The sequence below is a fragment of the Drosophila gunungcola genome (assembly GCF_025200985.1).
Source record: "Drosophila gunungcola strain Sukarami chromosome 3L unlocalized genomic scaffold, Dgunungcola_SK_2 000003F, whole genome shotgun sequence".
Lineage (NCBI taxonomy): Eukaryota > Metazoa > Arthropoda > Insecta > Diptera > Drosophilidae > Drosophila > Drosophila gunungcola.
Window position 1 is genome coordinate 4,142,889 of NW_026453179.1, and position 19,925 is coordinate 4,162,813.

The following is a 19,925-nucleotide window of genomic DNA, read 5'->3' on the forward strand; positions in this document are numbered from 1 at the left end:
TACTTGTGTTAAATATTTAAAATTATTATTATTTATCTTAGCTTTGCAAAAATGTTTTTAGAGGCTTATAAAGACTTCTGGAACACCCCAAACTTAGCTGCTTAAGCCTAAAGTGTCGCCGCCTACCGTTAGGATTGTGAATTTATCAACCCTTGGAGAGTTTTCACCCTGAAAATCTCCAGTTGTAAATGCTATTCGCCGGTCAGCTGTTCAACCACCGCAAATTTGGTAACTGTCAGCGGCGCCCTCTGTCGGCCATCGTCGGGACCACGCAGCTGTCAAAGTGGCAAAAAAATCAATACCAACCCCCAACCCTCCTCGTTAAAAATGTAAATGCGAAAAAATTCAATACTGTGCAGCCAAACGCGACGGTCGCAGCGTTCTCCACTCACAATCGCTCTCCCCGCTTTATCCCCCCAGCACGTAATGCTCCGGATCCGGGAATATAGCCCAAAAATCGGTTAAAGATTGAGAACGGTTTTCGAATCGCCCCGACATCCCCAGTGAAATACCCAGTGAGGGCAACTTGCGAACCGGCAAAAAAAAGTAGTGCACAAGCCATTCCAGTGAGTGAAAAGTGTCCAAGTGCTTGAGCATTGAGATATAGCACTCGATCTTGGTCAGATCCGGCAAACATATGTCAAGTGCAGGGCGCCAGCAACAAAGCTAAGACGGCGGCGTCAGCGTCGGCAGAGGCAACAATTTGAATGTCCTGTCCGTGGAGTTCAAGATTGCGGTGACCGCTCCTGTTTTTGTTGTTGTTGGTGGCAGCAGCAGATACAACAATGATGAGGTGAGATTTATTTAGCAACGTACACACTTTAACTAAAACAAAAGATTTTCGATGGCATCTGGAGGCTTAAAGGTTATGGGGTATTGGCAAGACAATGCAAGATTTACTTCATAAATATAAAAAAGGGAGGGGAGAATCCTATCAAGTGTTATCTATAGTTTAAGTAATTTTAATTTTTGAGATTTCAATAAAAAGGCTTTGACAAGCAAATTCTTGTATTATCAATAATGTCTCCTTTGGTTCCTCATAAAAAATATATAGAGACTAGCTAATTAAAAACTTTGGCAAGAATGGAATTAAGAAATAAAAATATGCTTAAATAACAAAATGAATAATATAATTATCATAAATAATTAGTTAAAATAGGTCATAAATTAAAAGAAAGAAAAATATCATTATATTTACAGCAACTATTTTTCTTTAGTTTTTTCTCTAATTTTTTTCTTAAAATTTATGTTTATTAGATAAAATTAGATAAAAAAAAAGTTTTTGAGTGATTTTTAATCCGTATAACCTTAAATAATTTTAGTTAATTTTAAAAAGTTATATTTTAAAATTATGATAATGTAAATCAAAGTTTACTGTTAAAATTGTGGTTTATTTGATTTCCTTTGACGTTATCAGCAAACAATAATAAAATATGCACTTGAAAAATTTAAAATCAAAAGTATTCCATGCTAACCTTAGTCAAATTTAATTTTCCTACTCAAATCTACTCCTATATATACACGGTTTCAATTTGATGCCGGTTGGCATCTAAAATACAAACATCCCTTGCCCACTTCGAGGCGAGATCAATTTTGATAAATAGAAATTGCCAATTAAATGTGAAATGTAAATTGCCCCCGGGCGACAGTCGAACAGTTCAAAAAAGTGTCCCGGGGCCAAGGGAAAAGTTGTCCGCTGGTCACTCGCATCCGGTTTTTGGTCCTGGCAAAGTTTTTGTGCAGCTTGTGATGTCTGCAGCGCGATATGAGAATTGTAACTTTCGGACCGTCGGACTGTCTGTCGGTGCGTCCGTATCATTAGGGCAAAGTTTGCCTGGCCCACTCAAGTAGTTGGTTTTTATATGTACGAGATTTCTGGATTTTTTCAGCTGCTCTGCCATTAATTATGAATGCTGAACTATGCCAAAGTTTTGCAGACACCCCCCGTCACACTTTGAGTTGCTCAATTGTTAAACCGAAATTCATAAGTCGTAATGACTGGCTGGTGGAGCAGGAGAAGGGGAGGAGGGGATGAGGAGAGGGGAGGTGCCTTTTGGGGAGACAGACAACTTGAAGTTTGCTGAGGATGCGGACGTTGCAACATATTTACAACATCATTATCAGCGTCGGCAGCGTCAAAATGCCATTAAATGTGTAGCCTAGCCTACAATGCCTTTGAAGGATTACACACCCGCCCAGGAGCGCCTCCTTGTTTACTCACACACTCCTAGTTGCAGAAAGAAAAGGAACGAAACGGAAAAAATGTGCAGCTTTGTCAAATAGCAAAGAGCGCGGAGCAGCAGTGAACAAAATTTAGGGTATAATTGCATTAAAAAATGTGAATAGTTGATATGATAATAAAAGGATCGGACAACAAGTTGAGCTTCTAGGAAATTTTATGAAAAAAACATACACTAAAAAAGCTTGATAAATTACAAATTAATTATCAGATTTTCTTTTCGAACAGTGTAAAAAAAGAGAGCAATTCCCAAGTAAATTATTATTTTTCTGTTTTAATATTTATCAATCTGATAAATTAAATTTTGTTCTCTTTTATATAAGAATTATTTTGTTATAAATTAAAAATATATATAAAATGAAATAAAAATATTTTTTTGGCGTTGCCAAAAAAAGATATTTTCTTTAATATATTTTATATTTTTACAGTTGATAAATCTATTTTTATTAGCATAGAGTTATAATGTTTTTAAGCAATTTAATTACATTAAGTCAGCCTCTAAGAAGTTTGGTACTTTTTTTTGTGTGCAGTGGTGCTGCTGTTGGTGTTAATGTTGCATTTGGTGTTGTTGCTCTTGCAGGAGTGCTGGCGGGCATTGAAAAGCACGCTCACCCACACATGTACGCACTGGCAGTCATTCAACAGGGCGCTGCCCGCTCCCTGCCCCGCCCACTCCGCCCATTTCCATCCTTTTACCACCCAACAAACCGCCCCCTAACGATGGGAGCCAAAGTGCGTTGCATACTTCGCTTTTGCTTCTTTTTTTGCACGCTTTGTTTGACTGGGATTGGTATTTTCCCCAACAGTTGTACCCACCCACTCTGGTAGTTGTTGTTGTTGCTGCTGTTGTACACATTGTCACACAGGCAACAACGCACACGCAACAACAAGTACGACAACTACAAAAACACAAGCAACAGCTCAAAAAAAGGAAAAAAAAAACTTTGCCACGTTAACTACTGACTGACTCCGGCAAGGCGACAAAAATGTTGAAATTCTTGTAATTTATAAGTTTTTTTTTATTGTCTCGTTAAAGTTTTTTTAATCATTTTAGATAACAATTTTTTCTTCTTTAAAAATACCTTGATTAAACCTCTATTAATCTAAAATAATACAATACTATGTCACTGCCAGGACTTTAATGACCTTTTAGAAAAATGGAAACAGTGTTAATAATTATTTTACTTATTCAACTTAATTATTAATTATTGAATATGACTGGAAACGCAAACGGTAAACTACGCAAATAACATCAAAACAAATTCCATTCATGTAGTAGAACCACACTAGTTCAATTGTAGGTTTTTAATATAGAAACAATTTGTATAATGATATTTTTGTTTGTTGGTTAACTGTGAAATTAAAGTGGCTGTCAATAATTATATATTTTACTTAATTTTTTTTTTGCGCATTTGCTGGTGCCAGGACGACATTCTGACGTAGCCCTGCACCAATTGCGAGTGTGCGCCTAAGTTGGGGCGAGGAAAATGGTGAAAATGACGATGAGGGGGCGGAGGCAGGACAGGCAGGAGCTCTCTGGCGGCGGGGAGGGTGTTAATGAGCAACTTCGCAGTGGCAACGACTCTGCTTAGTATTTGTGTTTCTTCATTTCCGGCTTCCACATGTTGACATGCTGATGATGTTGGTTAACTTCTGCCCAATGATGGCGATGATGAAGTCAGCAGCAGGAGCAGGAGCAGGAGCAGAAGCAGCAGCCAGTCTGTCATTCAGTGAGTGAGTGGGCGGGCTGGTTAGTCAGCTTTGTTTTCCTACTTCACTCGCTGCTTGTTTGTTAACGCTGCGTATGCGTAATTTTCATATTATGTAATTTTAACGCGCTAAATGGAAGCTTAATTTGATTAGGGCGCCATAAATGTGTCCTGTTCGCAGAGTGTGCCCCATATTGACTTGTTGGTTAGACTTTCGTCGAGGTGACGCATATTTGACGCAGTTTCCCAGTTGTCCCCCCAAAAAAAAGAGGCGACTATATTTACACCATCTCCCAGCCACCAGCTTTCATATCCAGTTTCCCATTCTAGCTGCACAGAAAGAAAATAATGATATGGGAAAAAATGGTATTTATTTTCCATAATCGTTAAACTTTAAGGTGATAAGCACGCCCATTATATACTATGTATTAATTAAGTTTAAAGTGTAGTTTTTCAGTATTTCAATTTAAAATTTAAGATGCGGCCATTCAGCCACGGAAATTTCTTTCTGTGTATTGGGATGCTGTCTGATGAGCTCATATTGAAAGTTTTTGTGCTCTGTTGGGCGACCTAGTTCGACCAAAGCCAAATCAATGTGGTGGCCGCTGCGGCGCCATTTGCACTACCGACCCTTTTGTGCATTTACTCTGTTTTCCGCTCTGCCCTGCTCGACATTTTCCGGGTTTTTCCTCCGCTTGTCTGTGCTCTTTTTTTTCCTGTGCAAACAATTTCGCCTGGTCGCCTGGTCGGGCGTTATTAATTGAGCTTTTGATGCATAGCCTGTATAACGATTGTCCCATCCCAATTCATCTGCCATCCGGGCCAACTCATCCATCTGTTCGTGTGCACTTAAAAGGCTACATAATTGTTTTTACCAAATTGAAATTTTAATTGAATTCGTATTGGAATCGGACTCGGACTCGAAATCGAGAATGCCGCAGTTATGACTTTAAGTCGTTACCATTCCAGCTTAGAAGACAAAGCCATAGAGCAAACGGCAGCTGAATTTCCATTTGATTGGGGAACACAAAAATTAAAAATTTAATACGCGTATCCGTGGAGCAAAAAAGCCGCATAGGCATTTCGTTTTATTGTAAGCAAAGCCTCGGCATCAGCAGCAGGCCCATTGACATCATCGTCGTCATTATGCACATTATCCACATCAACAATGGCTCAACGAGCGGCTGAATGAATCTCAAGTGGGCAGTCAGCCCCGCCCCTTCATTTGGTATAGATACGTGCACAGATAGATTGTTAGATGGATAGATGGTTATAGGGATAGATGAATGGGTAGATACATATCGCAAAAAAATTGCATGATTCAGTTTGTTTATTTACGGCAAAATAGTATAGTTGGCGGATAAATCCCCCAGACTCTGTTCATTTCCAAAGTTAAGAGTTCTTTAGAGTTACCGAAAGCCCTTAAAAAATTAATCAATTGTATAATTTGCATTGCAGCAGAACCGATTCGCAGACATAACACATTGCGGTGGCGGTTGAGAAGAACGGCATGGTGAAAATGGAATCCACGGAAGAACAGGATCGAAAGCTTGTTTTGGAGTTCTGCCACCTGCTAGAGAAGTCCAAGCAGCTCTTCAACGGGCTCAGGTGAGTGTGATCAAGTACTCTAAGTTGAGTTCACATTTAACTTCAAATTTACATCCTCCACAGAGATCTGCCCCAGTACGGCCATCGGCAGTGGCAAGCCTACTTCGGCCGAACCTTCGATGTCTACACAAAGTTGTGGAAGTTCCAGCAGCAACACCGCATGGTACTGGACTCAAAGTACGGCCTGAAACGCTGGCAGATCGGCGAGATAGCAAGCAAAATTGGCCAGCTCTATTATCACTATTAGTAAGTTTGCAAAAAGACCTTGAGAAAAAAAAATAATACGATTTAAAGCTTTTAACGCTTTTATTTGAAAACCCCCTAATCATCTTTAAAAAAAAAATTGAGAGGTACAACCACCGGTATAAATTGTATGCTAGAAAAAATCACTGAATTAAAAAAATAAGCTGAGCTTAGGAAAAATATTTTTTAAATTTAACAAATTGTAAGAAATAGGAAATTTATTAATGATTTTAATGATTTCAATAAGTAAAATAGAAAACATTTTGAAAGCAATTTATGTTTATTATATTTACGTTTACAATTTCGAACGGTATCATATTTGTAAAGGTTTTGAGGTTTTTTATTTATATTTAATGTCAATACCTAAATCACTAAACTAAGAAAATCTAGGTCAACATATTTAAAAAAAGGGAAACTAATATAACACTGCACAACTGTATTTTTGGTGCAGGCCAATGTCAGGCATTTAACTATTGTATGTTACTAGAGATTTATATTTGTGTCCTTAGTTTTGTCCGGAGAAGCCTGAACCTTTAACAAAGTCTCATTTTGTTGTCCTGTTTAACTATCCATTTTTTTTTTAAAAAAGGGAAACTAAGTGATATAAATTTACATTTATAATGTGCAATCTCGCTGATCTGGTTACTAACTGGCAAACCTTCCTTTGCAGCTTAAGAACCAGCGAAACCAACTACCTGAATGAGGCGTATCAGTTCTATGCGGCCATTAGGGGCCGGGCCTACTACTCGCGAGCGGCCAAGGAGGATCGCCCGGATCTGATGGTGAAAAAGCTGCGGTACTACGCCCGCTTCATTGTCGTTTGCCTGCTGCTCAAGAAGATGAAGCTGGTGCGCGAACTGGTCACGGAGCTGGAAAAACAAATACAGGAGTACACCAACACGTAATTACAAAGTGGCCCACTTTTTGACTCCGTATTAATCCCCAGATTTCCCCGCAGCTACGAGCCGGAGGATCATCTGGAGTGGTCGCTGGTGCTGGAGGAGATCAAGGGCTTCATCAAGGCGGAGGCGGCGGTGGCCGTCCTGCACGCCGACTCCAATCCCATCATCCTGTCGCACAGGTGAGTCGTTGTCACAGCCTCTGTCCGTACACGCGTTATTGCCCGTGCTTTCGTCGGCGGAGGAGGAGTTTGGACAGCTTGTGGGTGGCCAGGTGTATAGCCATAGCCTCTATCTGTCCGCATATGTCTATATGCCCTGTTCTGTTTGCGTAGGTATACGAGTTTTGCTTGAGTTCCGTTGCCGTTGATTATGTTCATTTGTTGTGCTTATCACAGAAGACTTGAAACACCAAAGAACACTCACTGTTGTCATTTTGTCACGCACTTTAACCATGATCTCTGTCCCCAAACACCCGCCAAACCAATCACAATCCAGGTTGGGCAATGAAACTGCTGAGTTTGTTAATAATGAAAAACTTTTTAAGTAATATTGTATCTTTCTTAAACCTGTATTGTACTTCAACTTTTCTCTGTTGTCGTTTGAGATTAAATTCAGATGAATTACTATTATTAAAACAAAATTCGATTTAGACTTTTTAATTATTTGTATACTTCTAAAATATCTTTAAAATTAGAAACTATTTTTAAAAATACATAAAAATCCAACAACAAGCAAGGGGTTTTCTTAGCTTTTTCGAAGTTTACAATGCATGCGAAGCTATAATTCGCAAATGGTTCTAGGATGAATACCGTTTCAAAATTTAAAAGTTTCTTAATCTTGATTTTATGAATTATATTAACAAAAACAATGTTAGCTTAACAAAACATTTAAAATTAATTTATCAATTTTAATCAGAAATGCTAACTCAATAATAAGGTGCCAGAGAAATCAAAAGGCTTCGAGGCTATTCATAAGGTATAATTATAGTTGAAAAAGTGCTTAAAAGTATGCAACAAATCTGAACGTCGGTCGATCGATCCGTAGTCGAAAGACTACGTACATTATTTTCTTGCATACATTTGGACACCTAATGTGATTTCAAACCGTTGTGATTTCTTTGACACTTATAGTTATTAATTAAGTGGGGGACTTAAGTTTCATTGCCCGACCGCACACACACTCCACAAGATGTTATCGTTTCATTATCATTTGGTCCCTGATCCCCCGAAACACACTCCCACCCCCGTACCCTTGTCACCTCATTAGTGCGCCGCATTCTCAATTCTTCTGTGAAAGCACGGGCCCCGCCATCCGCCTGAGGACGAGTGCGACTACCCCGACTGATGTGTCCAGTGGTTCCGGTTCTAGGTTGTCGCCGCTGACGACGCCGCCCTGCGAGCGATCGCCGCACATGACGCTCAGCCTGCAGGAGATCCTGATCGTGGGCTCCGCCTGCGAGCAGGCCAAGTTCTCGGAACTGACCATGGACATGTTCCGGATGCTGCAGACCCTGGAGCGCGAGCCCACGGAATCGACCACGAATCCGCTGAGCATGGCCCACGGCCTCCACGGGCACGACGCGAGTCCGGCGGCCAGCCGGATACCGCCGTACGGTGTGCCCGGCTCCAAGGGCTACATGGAGAACGGCCGGGCCTTTCGAGACAATCCCCACAAGTATCTACTGTACAAACCTTCGATTAGCCAGCTGCTGGTATTCCTCGCCAGCGGCACCAAGGAACTGCCGCTGGGCGGTGCCCTGCTCCTCTACATGTCCGCCGATGGCTGCTTCTCCACCACCAAACATCCCGAGGATTGTGAGTACAAAGCCAATAGATCGAGTTGGTTGCTCGATATAATTAGTTAAAATAGGGTTGATATTGAAACTTTAAATTGTTTAACATATAGGCATATATATCCTCTTTTCTGTTAAGCAACTTAGTTTCAAATGGCTTAAAAGCAAACATTATATTAAACATTTTAGTGGACCAGATTTGTCCAAGTAATTAGATTTAATATTATTTGTGTTGCTAAACTACATTTTTTGACTGACATATATGGCCTTGTACTATATATTGCAACGCCGAAATCTTGAATACTTGGTTGTTAATGGGTCTTACTTTTATTCAACAGAAATGACCGAATAACTACAAATATTTATATTTTATTTATAATTTATTAAAGAAAAAAAAAGTGGATTTATATATGTTAATATAAATATTGTTTTAATATTTATTTTAACCTTAATTTGATCCGTGACGTTTATTTTCTCCCAGTTGGCTACGAGTTGGGCGGCCTGGGCACCAGTGTTAAGCGGGACAGCGTGGACGGAGGAGGACTGTCGTGCCGGGGCAAGTCTTATAAGGAAAATCCACTGCCTATATCCGGGTGATCTATATCCATTCACCCGGCGACCCATGTTCGTCGTGATCGACTCGGACAACTCGTTTGTCTTTCAGCACATACCGCGCTACTTTGGCCAGCCGCTAGTGGTGCTCATGTCGCCGCAGGATGTGCCGCCCGCATTCCAGGGTAAGAACTCCTATACTTACTACTGGGCTAGTCCCTTCTAACTATTGCATTTTCGATTGTAGCTGATGTCCAGCACCATGGCTCGCTGTTTACATTGTTCCTGCACTCCCCGCTCACCGCCCTCTGCTACATCTGCAACGTTGGAGACGTGCCCATCCACCATTGGGAACGCTGCCAGACCTACGTGGATCGCTTCATCACGGAAGCCTCTCGCCTGGTCACACGGTGTCGCATCGATGAGATCGAACAGGGCATAGGATTTATAGGTGAGCAAGCAGTTCTGATTGAAACACACGCAGAATTCTTAAGAGAGCTAAAAATAAATACAGTTTACAATTTGGAAAATATTTGAAAATTTTAATAAAATTTAAAATGATTTTTTATAAAGTAAGAAGCAAAAAACTACGAAGCTATGTCTATTTTACCATTTGTTTCCAGTTTATATTTACAACATCTAGACTTTGTAATAGACTTGTTCCACAAAGCTTGATTTCAAAGAAAATGATAAATTTTGACATATCGCATATATACAATTATCAACTTTTATGGTAGCCAAATAAAAACAGTTATCTAGTCTTAAAAGTTCAAAACGAACAATTTTCAATGGTATTAAATTACAATTATACAATTAAAGTGTTTACGTACAACTTAATTCATTAAAAAAGTAATTCATTCATGTAATTCAATTCTGTTTTTAGACTCCTCCTATGTGCAGTTCTTCGGCGACGACTTCCTGCGCACCCTGATCCTGCGCTTCGTCTTCTGTGATGTGGTGCTCCGACTGCACCGAGGATTCCGGGGGCGGCACATGCGACCGCGATGTGAGCCCCAACTGCCGGCGAACGAACTGCTGGAGCACCCCTCGCTGTCGCACATCATCTTTCAGCTGGCCTCGGCCCTGGATGTGCGGGGTCACTTCTCGGAGGGACCGGAGTGCGACTGATGACTTTTCGTGGCCGTAGTCCTAGTCGTGGCCGTGGGGATCGGCATGCGTCAGCAGCTGTGCCAGCTGATCGAGAGGCAGTTTTCCGGGTGGATGCTTTCGCTGTACAATACTTTACCGCTGGGCTGGAACTGGGCCTGAGATCGGGGGCGTGGGTGTCGGTGTCCATGGGTTTCCTTTCCTTGGCAGTGCCCCGGCTGCCGGCGTAATTCATTTTAATAAGGCAACGCAACGTAAATGCATTATAATACGGATATAAATATATAAATACGAGTATAATATATATATATATATATATATATATATATATATATATGCATATATATATGGATAAAGGTAAATTAATCAAGTAGCTAGTTTTCTTATATAGTGCGTCGCGCAATGGAAATGGTCCAATGTTAGTTGCTTAGCATATACATAATTAATGATAACGAAGATATACATACGTGAAATCAATGATATTCAGCCGATATTGCTGCAGCAACTAGAACAGCAACCACAAACATGTCAAAAGAACCTAACAAACGATAACTGCCAAAAGAAGATGAAACAAAAAATTAAAGAAAAACGAAGCCGAAGATCTAATCAAATTTAGTTTGAGCGATAGCGGGAAGTTTTTAATGAAAATTGTGAGAGGGAATTTTTTGTATCGGGTCTAGGATCGCCTGATCGGGAAAATAGGTTACTTTGTCATACGCAGCGAAAACATTTTAGCTTTTATACAACCGATATTGAGAGAAACCTAATCGAAAGTGAATTACGAACACGACACACTATATAAGAAAGGGAATGCGTTTTTTATGCATTGTACGCGGCGCTCATAACAAATTTAAATTACGAAACCAAAATATTATTGTACGTATGTAATATTGCATATATGTATCTATTATGATTACAAGATGACTGAAAGTTACTGTTTCAACAAAGGAAAAAAGAAAACAACCAAAAAATGAAGGCAAAGTTTAGCAAAAGTAATAATAATTAATAACTTATACATAATACCCTAGTTAAGTGAAACATGGAAAATATACAAAATATATTTTGCGTATGTTAAAGTAAAATACAAAAGCCCAACCAACATTTTATACGAAAGGAACGCATACAAAATTTACACTTTAACTAACGAAAGAATATCTGTTCTTGAATCATTTTTCCAAAATGCCGCTAAATTCCATTTCGGTTTTCGGTTCAAACTGTAAATTGGAACAGGTCACCGTAATAATAAATATTTATGATAACATATACATAGTTACAAGTCACACTAACTCTATGGATTTATAGGCAAATGATAAACGCAATATTGAAAGTTACAAAATTATATATAAAGCATATATATTTCAATACAAAAATAAAACTAGTTGAACGCATAGTAAATTACTTGATCATTTTTACAAGACAAGCCGCAAACAAAATCTTAACAAAATATATAAAAACAATTTAATAATTACTTTATATTTATTATTTACTACGGATAATATGTGCATTTTTATATATTTAAACGAAAGATAAACAAATTTTACGCTAGTTACAAACAAATTTTTCTGAAGTCTTCAAGCAGCCGTATTAAATGAAAAACAACAACAAAACCAAAATAAAACTAATTTATTCAGCCGAGTTCTAATAAACTTATTCGCTTTGTTAACTAACAAATTGTATAGCTTTTTCACAATTTCGTTTACACTTTTTGTACATATAGGAAAAATACTAAAAGAATAGTTGAAAGAACCAAATTATATCATTCACACTCATTGTATCATTTCCATTTAGGTTTTTGTACATTTTGAGAACTGCATTTACGAAATAGCGAGAACAAGTAAGGTAAATAAAAACGAAAGAATTGCAAATAATCAGCAACATTAACCACACACTCACACGTAAACAAAGCCCACAAACGAGAACATCTAAACATTATCATAAACAAATTGTTTAAACGACATGCAACACCGTCAAAGTCACAAATCACATACAAATCGAAAAGAAAAACATAAAGAAACGATAACAAATCTAGCAAAGCCACAAGAGAATATTATGAAAATGGAACGGAGAACGAGAAAGTGTATGGGAGTTTGTATGAAGTAATAAGAATAAAGCACACGTTTGAAAAGAAATTCGATTTTTAATGCTTCTCCAGATCCAGATTACTTAAGACCCCCCGTGTAATATTTTATCCACTTGAGGTGGGACGAAACTCTTGTGGATATATCTGGTACCTTCAGCCTACACGCGCCATCGAAACCGTGAGACACAATTCCCACCAGCGTTTTGGAGCCATCGTCCAGGACCATTGGACCTCCGGAATCCCCTCGACATGGCAGACCCGCCCTGGAATCGATGCATATGAAGGAGGCGGGCACGACTTTCCTGCCCTTGCCTTTTAGTTGCTTGTTCCACTGCCTCTCACACTCCTTATTCGCGATGATGGGCACCCGGATGTACTGAAGGACACTGCTGGGCTGGTGCTTGCTGGTCAAACCCCATCCGGATATTATAGCCATCCGACCTGCATAAGTTCTCTTAACGCTAGGCAACTTGACGGGTTGTATATTCCTATTGAAAGTGAGCTTCTTCGGCAGTCTGATTAGAGCAACGTCGTTGACTACGGTCTTGCGATCGAATTTCTTATGCACGGTGGTGTGACTCCTGTTAACCACGATTTCATCACCAGGGAAATTTTCAACACTGCCTACGTGGACTAGCACTTTGGATCTGTAAGGTGAATGAGTAATGTTATAACCAATGTAAGTTTTATAAAATATTTTGTACAAACTTACAGCTTAGCATGTGGATCCTGCAAGCAATGGGCTGCAGTTAAGATCCATTTTGCGCTTAGGATTGCACCACCACACAGATTAGGTTCATCAATGGAGCCTTCAAAATAGCACAGCAATCCCACTTGGTAGGGCAACTGCTTAGCCTTGGCAGCAGTGCCATTCATAATTCGCAGGGAGCCGATTTCCTGGGCCAATCCCAGAGAGAACTGAATGATAAGGCCCAGCTGAAGGATCATTTTAACTGATTTATGGCTCTGGCCATTCAGCAGCTTATATATGGCCTGTGCTCGTGGTGTACAATGATTGCCCTTGATTTATGGTCGCATCGTGTTCGAACCACTTTGCATAATCTCCGTGCTTTCGGTTTATTGGTTATAATATTTACGGTTTGCTTGGTTAGTCGGATACATGGTATTTATTCGTATATATATGTAGGTTAGATAAGGTGTTCGCGACTCTCAGTGAGAAACACCGAACTTGTAGATTACTTCATGATTGTAGCTTTCGCCCGGTCGCAAAATGGTCGAGGGAAAGTTGTTGTGGTTCACGGAGTCGGGAAACTTCTGTGTCTCTAGGCAGAAGGCTCCATGCTTGGCGTAGGCAGCTCCATCCTTGCCGGGAATGGCCGCTTCACCTCGCTCAACGTCCGGCATAAAGTTTGAGGTGTAGAACTGCACCCCGGGCTGATTGCTGACCACCTCCAGCCATCGTCCGCTGGGCGGATGAGTGGCTCTGGCCACCTTGGCCATTGGCTGCGGTGGGTCAAAGGTGACGCAAAAGTTGTCATCGTAGCCCCGGTCTGGTTGCAACTGCTTGAGACGCTCTCCCAGGTTGCTGGACACTCGGAGGTCAAAGGCTGTTCCTTCCACGGGTGTGATCTTTCCAGTGGGAATGGAGGACTTGTCCGTTTCGGTGATCCCATAGGCATTGATCTCGATGGTGTGCTCGTAGAGACCATTGGCTCCAGCTTTATGGCCAGCCAGGTTGAAGTACGAGTGATTGGTGAGATTCACGGGCGTGGGTTTATCCGTCACTGCACTCATCTGGACATGCAGGCAGTTGTCCTCGCTGAGAGCAAAGCTCGCAGTGGCTGTGACCTTGCCGGGATAGCCCTCGTGACCGTCGGGATTGGTGTGGGATAGGACAACGCCATCCGGACGCACTGCCACCACTTCCCAGTGGGCCTTATCGAAACCCACAAAACCGCCATGCAGCTGGAACTTGTTGTCCCGATTCTTGGACACCTGCACCACCTTTCCGTCGAGTTGGAAACTGCCATTCGCGATCCGGTTGCATACCCGACCAATGGTGGCTCCAAAGTAGGGATTCCTGTCACTCTGATAGCCCGCCAGGTCATCAAATCCCAGAGTCACGTCATCTATTTTACCGCTGGCATCCGGAGTCTTTATGCTGGTTATGGTGGCTCCACGGGTGATCAACTGGACGGACATTCCATTCCCATTTGTCAAGGTGAACCGTTTGATGGAGTCCTTCGATTTGGTAAACGGGTTCACTGCTCCGGTGGCAAATACATCCTCTGTGACTTTGACCATCTTGGATCAGGCTGCAGCTGGAAATGAGTGCGAATACCAATTGCACTGCGTTTTTATCTGACCCTCTCCAAACCGTAGAGGTTAATCAGCACTCGATGCGCATATGTATTGGTATTAATTATCGCTAAAAAGCCGCAAACAACAAAACACAAGCATATGTAAATGGTGTTATCACAACAAGGTTGCGACCAAGAGTTCTATGATAAGAGGGATGTCCCATGGGAAATCTTTAAGATAATTCTCAAATTCACTGCTCAATTAGACTTATTTACTTCACTTTTTTATCACCTTTAACTTATTTTAATCAGTTTAAATAACAAAGTTGCCACACCTGTTTAAGCACGGCTGTTCTGAGCACATGGGCGTAGCCAAAGAATTCTTAAGAGGTGCGATTTGTGCCTGTTCAAATAAATGTTTTTTAAATAAAAAGCCGCTGGATAAAATTTAGATAAATTTAAATTTAATAAAAAACAATAACAATAAGCTTACATTTGGACTAGGTTTCCCAGTTGCTCATTATTTGAACTGCATTGTATTGAACCATAGATCTAAAAATTGATTTCCTCCCAAATATTTATTGCATTTAAATTTTTGTTTCATGCAATATCCGAATAAATGAGTAAATTTGTCCCAAATTAAATGAAATGTACATCAAATAAAACCAACTGTAGATTCCTGTATACAAATTCCACCCCTATCGAAAAGTACTGCCACCTACGATAGTCTGGCAACCCTGCTCTAGAAGAGCAGATAGCACAAAAGTCCACCTCTAAGCAACAGGTCGGTTGTTTATTGAATTCGGTTTATTAAACTTTATGTTTATTTCGCAAATAGAAAGCTAGCTAACCGGTGCAAATCCCATTTTGTTGACAGAGAGCGCAGACGAAACGGCAGCCAGGCTCTCTTAGAGATCTTTCCCATCCAGGAACCAGAAATCCGAGGAACACAAATCCCAAAATGCAATTGACGTGGCAGAGAGATCAGATTAATCTAATACTTCCCCTGGCCGTGATTTGTTGTTGTCTGCTAATCAACGTTACCAACGCACAAGAAGCCCAACAACCATGGTACGAGAATCTTCCAGCGGTGGCCATGGACTACAAGGTGGGTATGGCGCATAAGACTGCCCCAGAGGATCGTATTCATCGGAAGTCTTTTTTGTCTTTCAGGTCCACATAGATGCTGGTAAGGAGGATTGCTACCATCAGTACGTGAAGGCGGGAGCCACCTTCTACGTGTCATTCAGTGTAAGTGGAGACTGTTGGGATAATTCGTTTTAAAATATAATTGTACATTCAAAAGTATTTACACAAATCAAATGAAATATGCTTATAAATTGTTAAAATACTTTTGACTGACCTGTATATCTTTGTTTCAATTGCAATCACACTAGCATGGTAAACACTTCAATACATAATTTTAAAAGCATTCAAAAAAAAAAACAATTTTTATAAAAACGGATCGCGTACTCAGAAAGGTACCCAAGATATTATTGCTTAATTAGCTATCCACATAGCTGCTTTGTCACTGCTATACTAATTATTTGGTTATCTATTATCTTAAGACAATTGCAAATAATATGCCGTTCTTAAATTAAATTAGTGCTATAAATACCTTTAATTTTTCAGCTTTTATGTATTCAAACCATTGATACTAATTCATTTAACAGGTCGTGCGAGGAGGCGATGGAATGGCTGGTTTTGCTGTTCGCAATCCTTCTGGTGAGGTAGTGAAGCCCTACCAGTGGCAGGCTACTGCGGATTACACCGACCAGGTCTCGCCAGGCGGCTACTATTCCGTGTGCATCGACAACCAGTTCTCACGTTTCGCCGGCAAGCTGGTTAACATCTATATCACGGTGGTGAAGTATGACGCCTGGGACAAGTACGCCAAGGAGATCGAACAGCTGCAGCTGAACATGCAAAACTTCACTGTGAGCGAAACGGGTTTTGTGGCCCACCCAAAAAGCTGAAAATACTCATGCTGATCTATTTATTTAGGCCACCATCGGCACCGTGGAGAGAAATATCAACGATATGATGGGCTATCAGGCTCATAGCAGACATCGGGAGTCGCGGGACTATGCGTTGCTGTTGGACAACAATGCCTATATTCAAACCTTCTCGATTAGCCAAATCCTGGTCATATTGATCACGTGCTCTGTACAGGCAAGAAAACTCTACCGTTTTCCAATTCAATCTTTAATTATTTCCTCTTTTTAGGTGTTCTTTGTGCGCAAGCTATTCGAAGTTAAATCGGGATCCAAAAGCCGCATTTAAGCGTGCCAAGTTACTTTTCAAAGACTTTGCACCCGTCTATTTAAATTCCATCTGCATTTCCAAGACATTCATTATTCTTGCTGAATCCCATTCGCGTTTTGTAACTTTTTTATCACTGGCTAAACTGATCAAGTGCAACTAAGCAGACTATTTTCATAATTGCGACTACTTACGTCATACGAGTTGTAGACAGCATACTTATTGTGATAAGTGTACATTTGTGTGTTTTGTTCAATTAAAATATTGAAGATTTTTGTATTTCTATGGTTTTTTTTGGGGACAGTGGTTACAGATTTTCAGATCTGTAACTATATCGTTTTACATAGCATATGATGAAAAGCCATTACTTATTTTTATTGGGTTTGTGTATTTCCTAAAAGCTCTTAAGGGACTTTAAAGCAACGCCGAAAGCTTTTTATACCGTTCCTGTTTCTAATACTGAAAAGCATGTACTTGAATACAAAAATGTGAAATTTTATATGAAATACACATAAGTTTGAAAACAATTTCAAAAAAAAAAAAATAGATTAGTTTACTATTATTAAGAAATCCAACTTATAAATAAGAGTTCGTTGTTCGAAACCGAATTTTGTTTTTACACTTCGAATATTTTTAAATTCTTTAAATTACCTCATTAACTTCATTTCAGATAAGAAGACATTTCGAGGGCTTTTTCCATCTTAAGGCTGTATATTAATCACCCACACCCAACCCTGCTTATCGCAAATTATCCGGCCCCATCCATCGCAGGACCTTAAATCATGTCACCGTGCTCACCGCTTATCTGAAAGTCATTTAACACATGTGTGTGTTCTAGCAACTGGCATGTTAATTATATCCTTTTTGGCAGGCTCATCTGGGGATCTTGGGGGCTCCTTTGTGGCCACTTTTGCTTGAAATTAAAATGTTATTATTCGAGCTTATCTGCGGGGCCTTAAAGCGGCCGCAAAACTAAGGTCCTAATGGCCTCGCACACCAGCACACGCTCTTTAACTGTTTTAAACGCCATTGTTAAAATATTGCTCATACGCACTTCCGCCCGAAATGGGGTCTCCTCTCTTCGGCAGCACTAATGATGCCCAAGAACATGGAGCAAAGGACCCGGCAAAGGCAGGAGCATCCACAGCCATGTCCCCGGTGGAACAAAGTTGGCTCCGCCCACCAGCAAGAGCAGCAGCCGATGACAGCGGCAGATAAAAGGGCAGCGGCAAAGTGGGTGGGGGTGGTGCGGAGAGCGCGCCTGCGCATCAGCCACCGCAGGAACGCAGGGCGATGGGGTGACATCCTTGCTGATTACACCTCCCCCAGCCCACACAGAACGATACCGCCTAAGGGGAGGAGTGTGTCGCCATCTTTGAGCGTGGACTGGACGGGATGATCTGGCCGCCACATTAACTTGGAGTGCGCGCTACCAAGTGCAACACGTCGCGGACGACATAATAGCGGTACTTTGCGGTTTAGATTCGTCGGTCACACGTCGTCAATATTCCGCGAAAAAGGACCAAATCCGAGAACCTTTCTTGGTCAACACACAGAAAAACAAACAGTGGCACACTAGAGGAGAAAAGGAGCAGAGGAGCAAAGAAGCAAACAAACCAAACACACACTCGACAAGGAGTGCGGAAAACTTGGACACATACGCCCAGCTTGTTGCTGGCTGTGGGCGTGGCAACAAAAAACCGACAAGGACACACATGTGTCCTGCCAGTGTGTCGCGGAAATTTTTGTGCGGAAATTATAGAAATTTCGCTTTTTGATTTCATTTTCGTTCCGCTTTCGTTGCGGCCCATCTACCGCCCACCTCCACCTATTGTGCACCTGTGCGAAAAAGGGCACCGAGAAATGCCCAAGGAGCCTGCCACCTTCGTTGCCGTCGGTGTCCAGTTCGCGTCGTCGTCGTCCTTGCACTGACAAATTCCCTTGCATATCCGCTCCAGGACTAGCAACTTTGACTGCAAACAAAACCGTCATTCGCGTGGCGCGTCGTTGTCGCGTTCACTTGTCGCATATCCGTCGCCATTTTGACAATAATTTCATTTCCGGTCGCCAATTTATACGCACTTGAGTGAGTGAGTGATTAACTGCACGGACCCCCAAACGATACTCAGTGTTTACGATTGCAAGTTGGCCAGCCTGAAGTAGAATAGACAGTTAAAGAGGAGTCTTATTTTTGGATAAACTTTATAAGAGAAACAAGCACAATCCTGAGGTGAGTTATGATTATATTTGGGGACATACAAAAATTTCAGCGGAATCTAGTAAATGTTTTTAAACAACTACAAAGTGGTTGTTAGGTAAAAATAAACATCCGACGGCCTATTCAAAAATTAAAAGCTTGGTCCAATTAATTTATTTTTTGATCATACTAACATATTGTAATATCAGGAACCGAAAATAATTAGTTGTTTTGAAAAGTCAATAATAAAATTATTTGTTCTCCCAAATTTTGAACACAACTAATAACAAACTTTAAAAACAATAAATCTTAAACAACCACTATTTTTGGTCACTGCTGATAATATAATGCTTATTATGATTCCTAATATTACAATTATTTCAATTCTGAATAGTTTTAGACGTGTTCTTTGATATGTATTGGTAAGAGTTGATCTTAAATCAGTCTGTAAAGTATCACTTGAATTATCATCAAATAAAAACATTTACTTATGTTTAAAAAGTTTCCTACTCAAACCTTATGTACAAAATTTTTATAGAACCACTATTTTTGATCTTTGCTAACAAGAAAATGCTTAAGTTGACACTACAGCTAGTATTAACAGCATGAAGAGATTTAAAATAAATGCGTGTCAATCATTTACGAAATATTTTTTTAATTACACTTTAATACTTATTAGTAGCAGTTAAATATGTAAAAATATCAAAAGGGCATGTTAAAACGATTAGCATTAAAAACAAGCATTAAATATTGTCTAAAAAGTATTTAATCAATACATACGGCCATTACTTAAATAAGTGGAATGCCAAAACCAGGTTACATTAATTATTATTAATAACTTCTTTATAGTTTGGCTTAGTTACTTTTTCTAAATTGTTTTAAACATCTTTTAAGCCTCCAATTAAATGTGACTTAATCCTTATTGATTCAAGCAAAGAAGAGCGAACGATACCAATGGATCATTTTTTAATGT

General features: G+C 40.2%; 5 protein-coding genes across 5 annotated transcripts in view; 3 read left to right on the plus strand and 2 right to left on the minus strand.

Moving 5' to 3' along the window:
• Window positions 1–268: 268 nt before the first annotated feature.
• On the plus strand, window positions 269–10,477 carry LOC128258696 (protein SCAI). Its single transcript, XM_052990492.1, is given in 10 exon segments — window positions 269–793; window positions 5,407–5,556; window positions 5,620–5,802; window positions 6,470–6,700; window positions 6,758–6,880; window positions 8,070–8,515; window positions 8,975–9,069; window positions 9,071–9,230; window positions 9,293–9,496; window positions 9,929–10,477. Coding segments are annotated over 9 exon segments (1,785 nt in total). The 5' UTR covers window positions 269–793; window positions 5,407–5,458; the 3' UTR covers window positions 10,174–10,477.
• A 1,081-nt stretch (window positions 10,478–11,558) lies between these two features.
• On the minus strand, window positions 11,559–13,191 carry LOC128258706 (brachyurin). The gene is made up of 2 exons (XM_052990506.1): window positions 12,945–13,191; window positions 11,559–12,879 (listed from the first exon to the last, which is right to left on the minus strand). The coding sequence occupies exons 1-2, from the start codon at window positions 13,178–13,180 to the stop codon at window positions 12,312–12,314; spliced, it is 804 nt and encodes a 267-aa protein (XP_052846466.1). The 5' UTR covers window positions 13,181–13,191; the 3' UTR covers window positions 11,559–12,311.
• A 99-nt stretch (window positions 13,192–13,290) lies between these two features.
• LOC128258701 (galactose mutarotase) lies at window positions 13,291–14,796 on the minus strand. Its single transcript, XM_052990498.1, has one exon. The coding sequence runs from the start codon at window positions 14,495–14,497 to the stop codon at window positions 13,403–13,405; it is 1,095 nt and encodes a 364-aa protein (XP_052846458.1). The 5' UTR covers window positions 14,498–14,796; the 3' UTR covers window positions 13,291–13,402.
• A 433-nt stretch (window positions 14,797–15,229) lies between these two features.
• Window positions 15,230–17,034, plus strand: LOC128258193 (transmembrane emp24 domain-containing protein B). Its single transcript, XM_052989687.1, has 6 exons — window positions 15,230–15,277; window positions 15,371–15,601; window positions 15,667–15,744; window positions 16,167–16,430; window positions 16,498–16,665; window positions 16,720–17,034. Exons 2-6 carry the CDS (start codon window positions 15,455–15,457, stop codon window positions 16,774–16,776), a joined length of 714 nt encoding a protein of 237 aa, XP_052845647.1. The 5' UTR covers window positions 15,230–15,277; window positions 15,371–15,454; the 3' UTR covers window positions 16,777–17,034.
• Window positions 17,035–17,290: 256 nt separating this feature from the next.
• LOC128258203 (DNA-binding protein D-ETS-3) overlaps window positions 17,291–19,925 on the plus strand; it is a 30,710-nt gene continuing 28,075 nt past the window's right edge. The window contains exon 1 of the mRNA XM_052989707.1: window positions 17,291–18,985. The gene's annotated coding sequence lies outside the window, so the exon portion shown is untranslated. The remainder of the gene's footprint in view (window positions 18,986–19,925) is intronic.

What these genes read in the sequence shown, in the direction of transcription:
- LOC128258701 (XM_052990498.1), bottom strand. Translation starts at nt 14,497, where the DNA reads ATGGTCAAAGTCACAGAGGATGTATTTGCCACCGGAGCAGTGAACCCG.
- LOC128258193 (XM_052989687.1), top strand. Translation starts at nt 15,455, where the DNA reads ATGCAATTGACGTGGCAGAGAGATCAGATTAATCTAATACTTCCCCTG. An exon ending in CCTTCTACGTGTCATTCAGT is followed by an intron (nt 15,745 to 16,166) that starts GTAAGTGGAGAC and finishes TTCATTTAACAG; the next exon opens with GTCGTGCGAGGAGGCGATGG. An exon ending in TGATCACGTGCTCTGTACAG is followed by an intron (nt 16,666 to 16,719) that starts GCAAGAAAACTC and finishes TCCTCTTTTTAG; the next exon opens with GTGTTCTTTGTGCGCAAGCT.
- LOC128258706 (XM_052990506.1), bottom strand. Translation starts at nt 13,180, where the DNA reads ATGATCCTTCAGCTGGGCCTTATCATTCAGTTCTCTCTGGGATTGGCC. An exon ending in CAGGATCCACATGCTAAGCT is followed by an intron (nt 12,880 to 12,944) that starts GTAAGTTTGTAC and finishes TTCACCTTACAG; the next exon opens with ATCCAAAGTGCTAGTCCACG.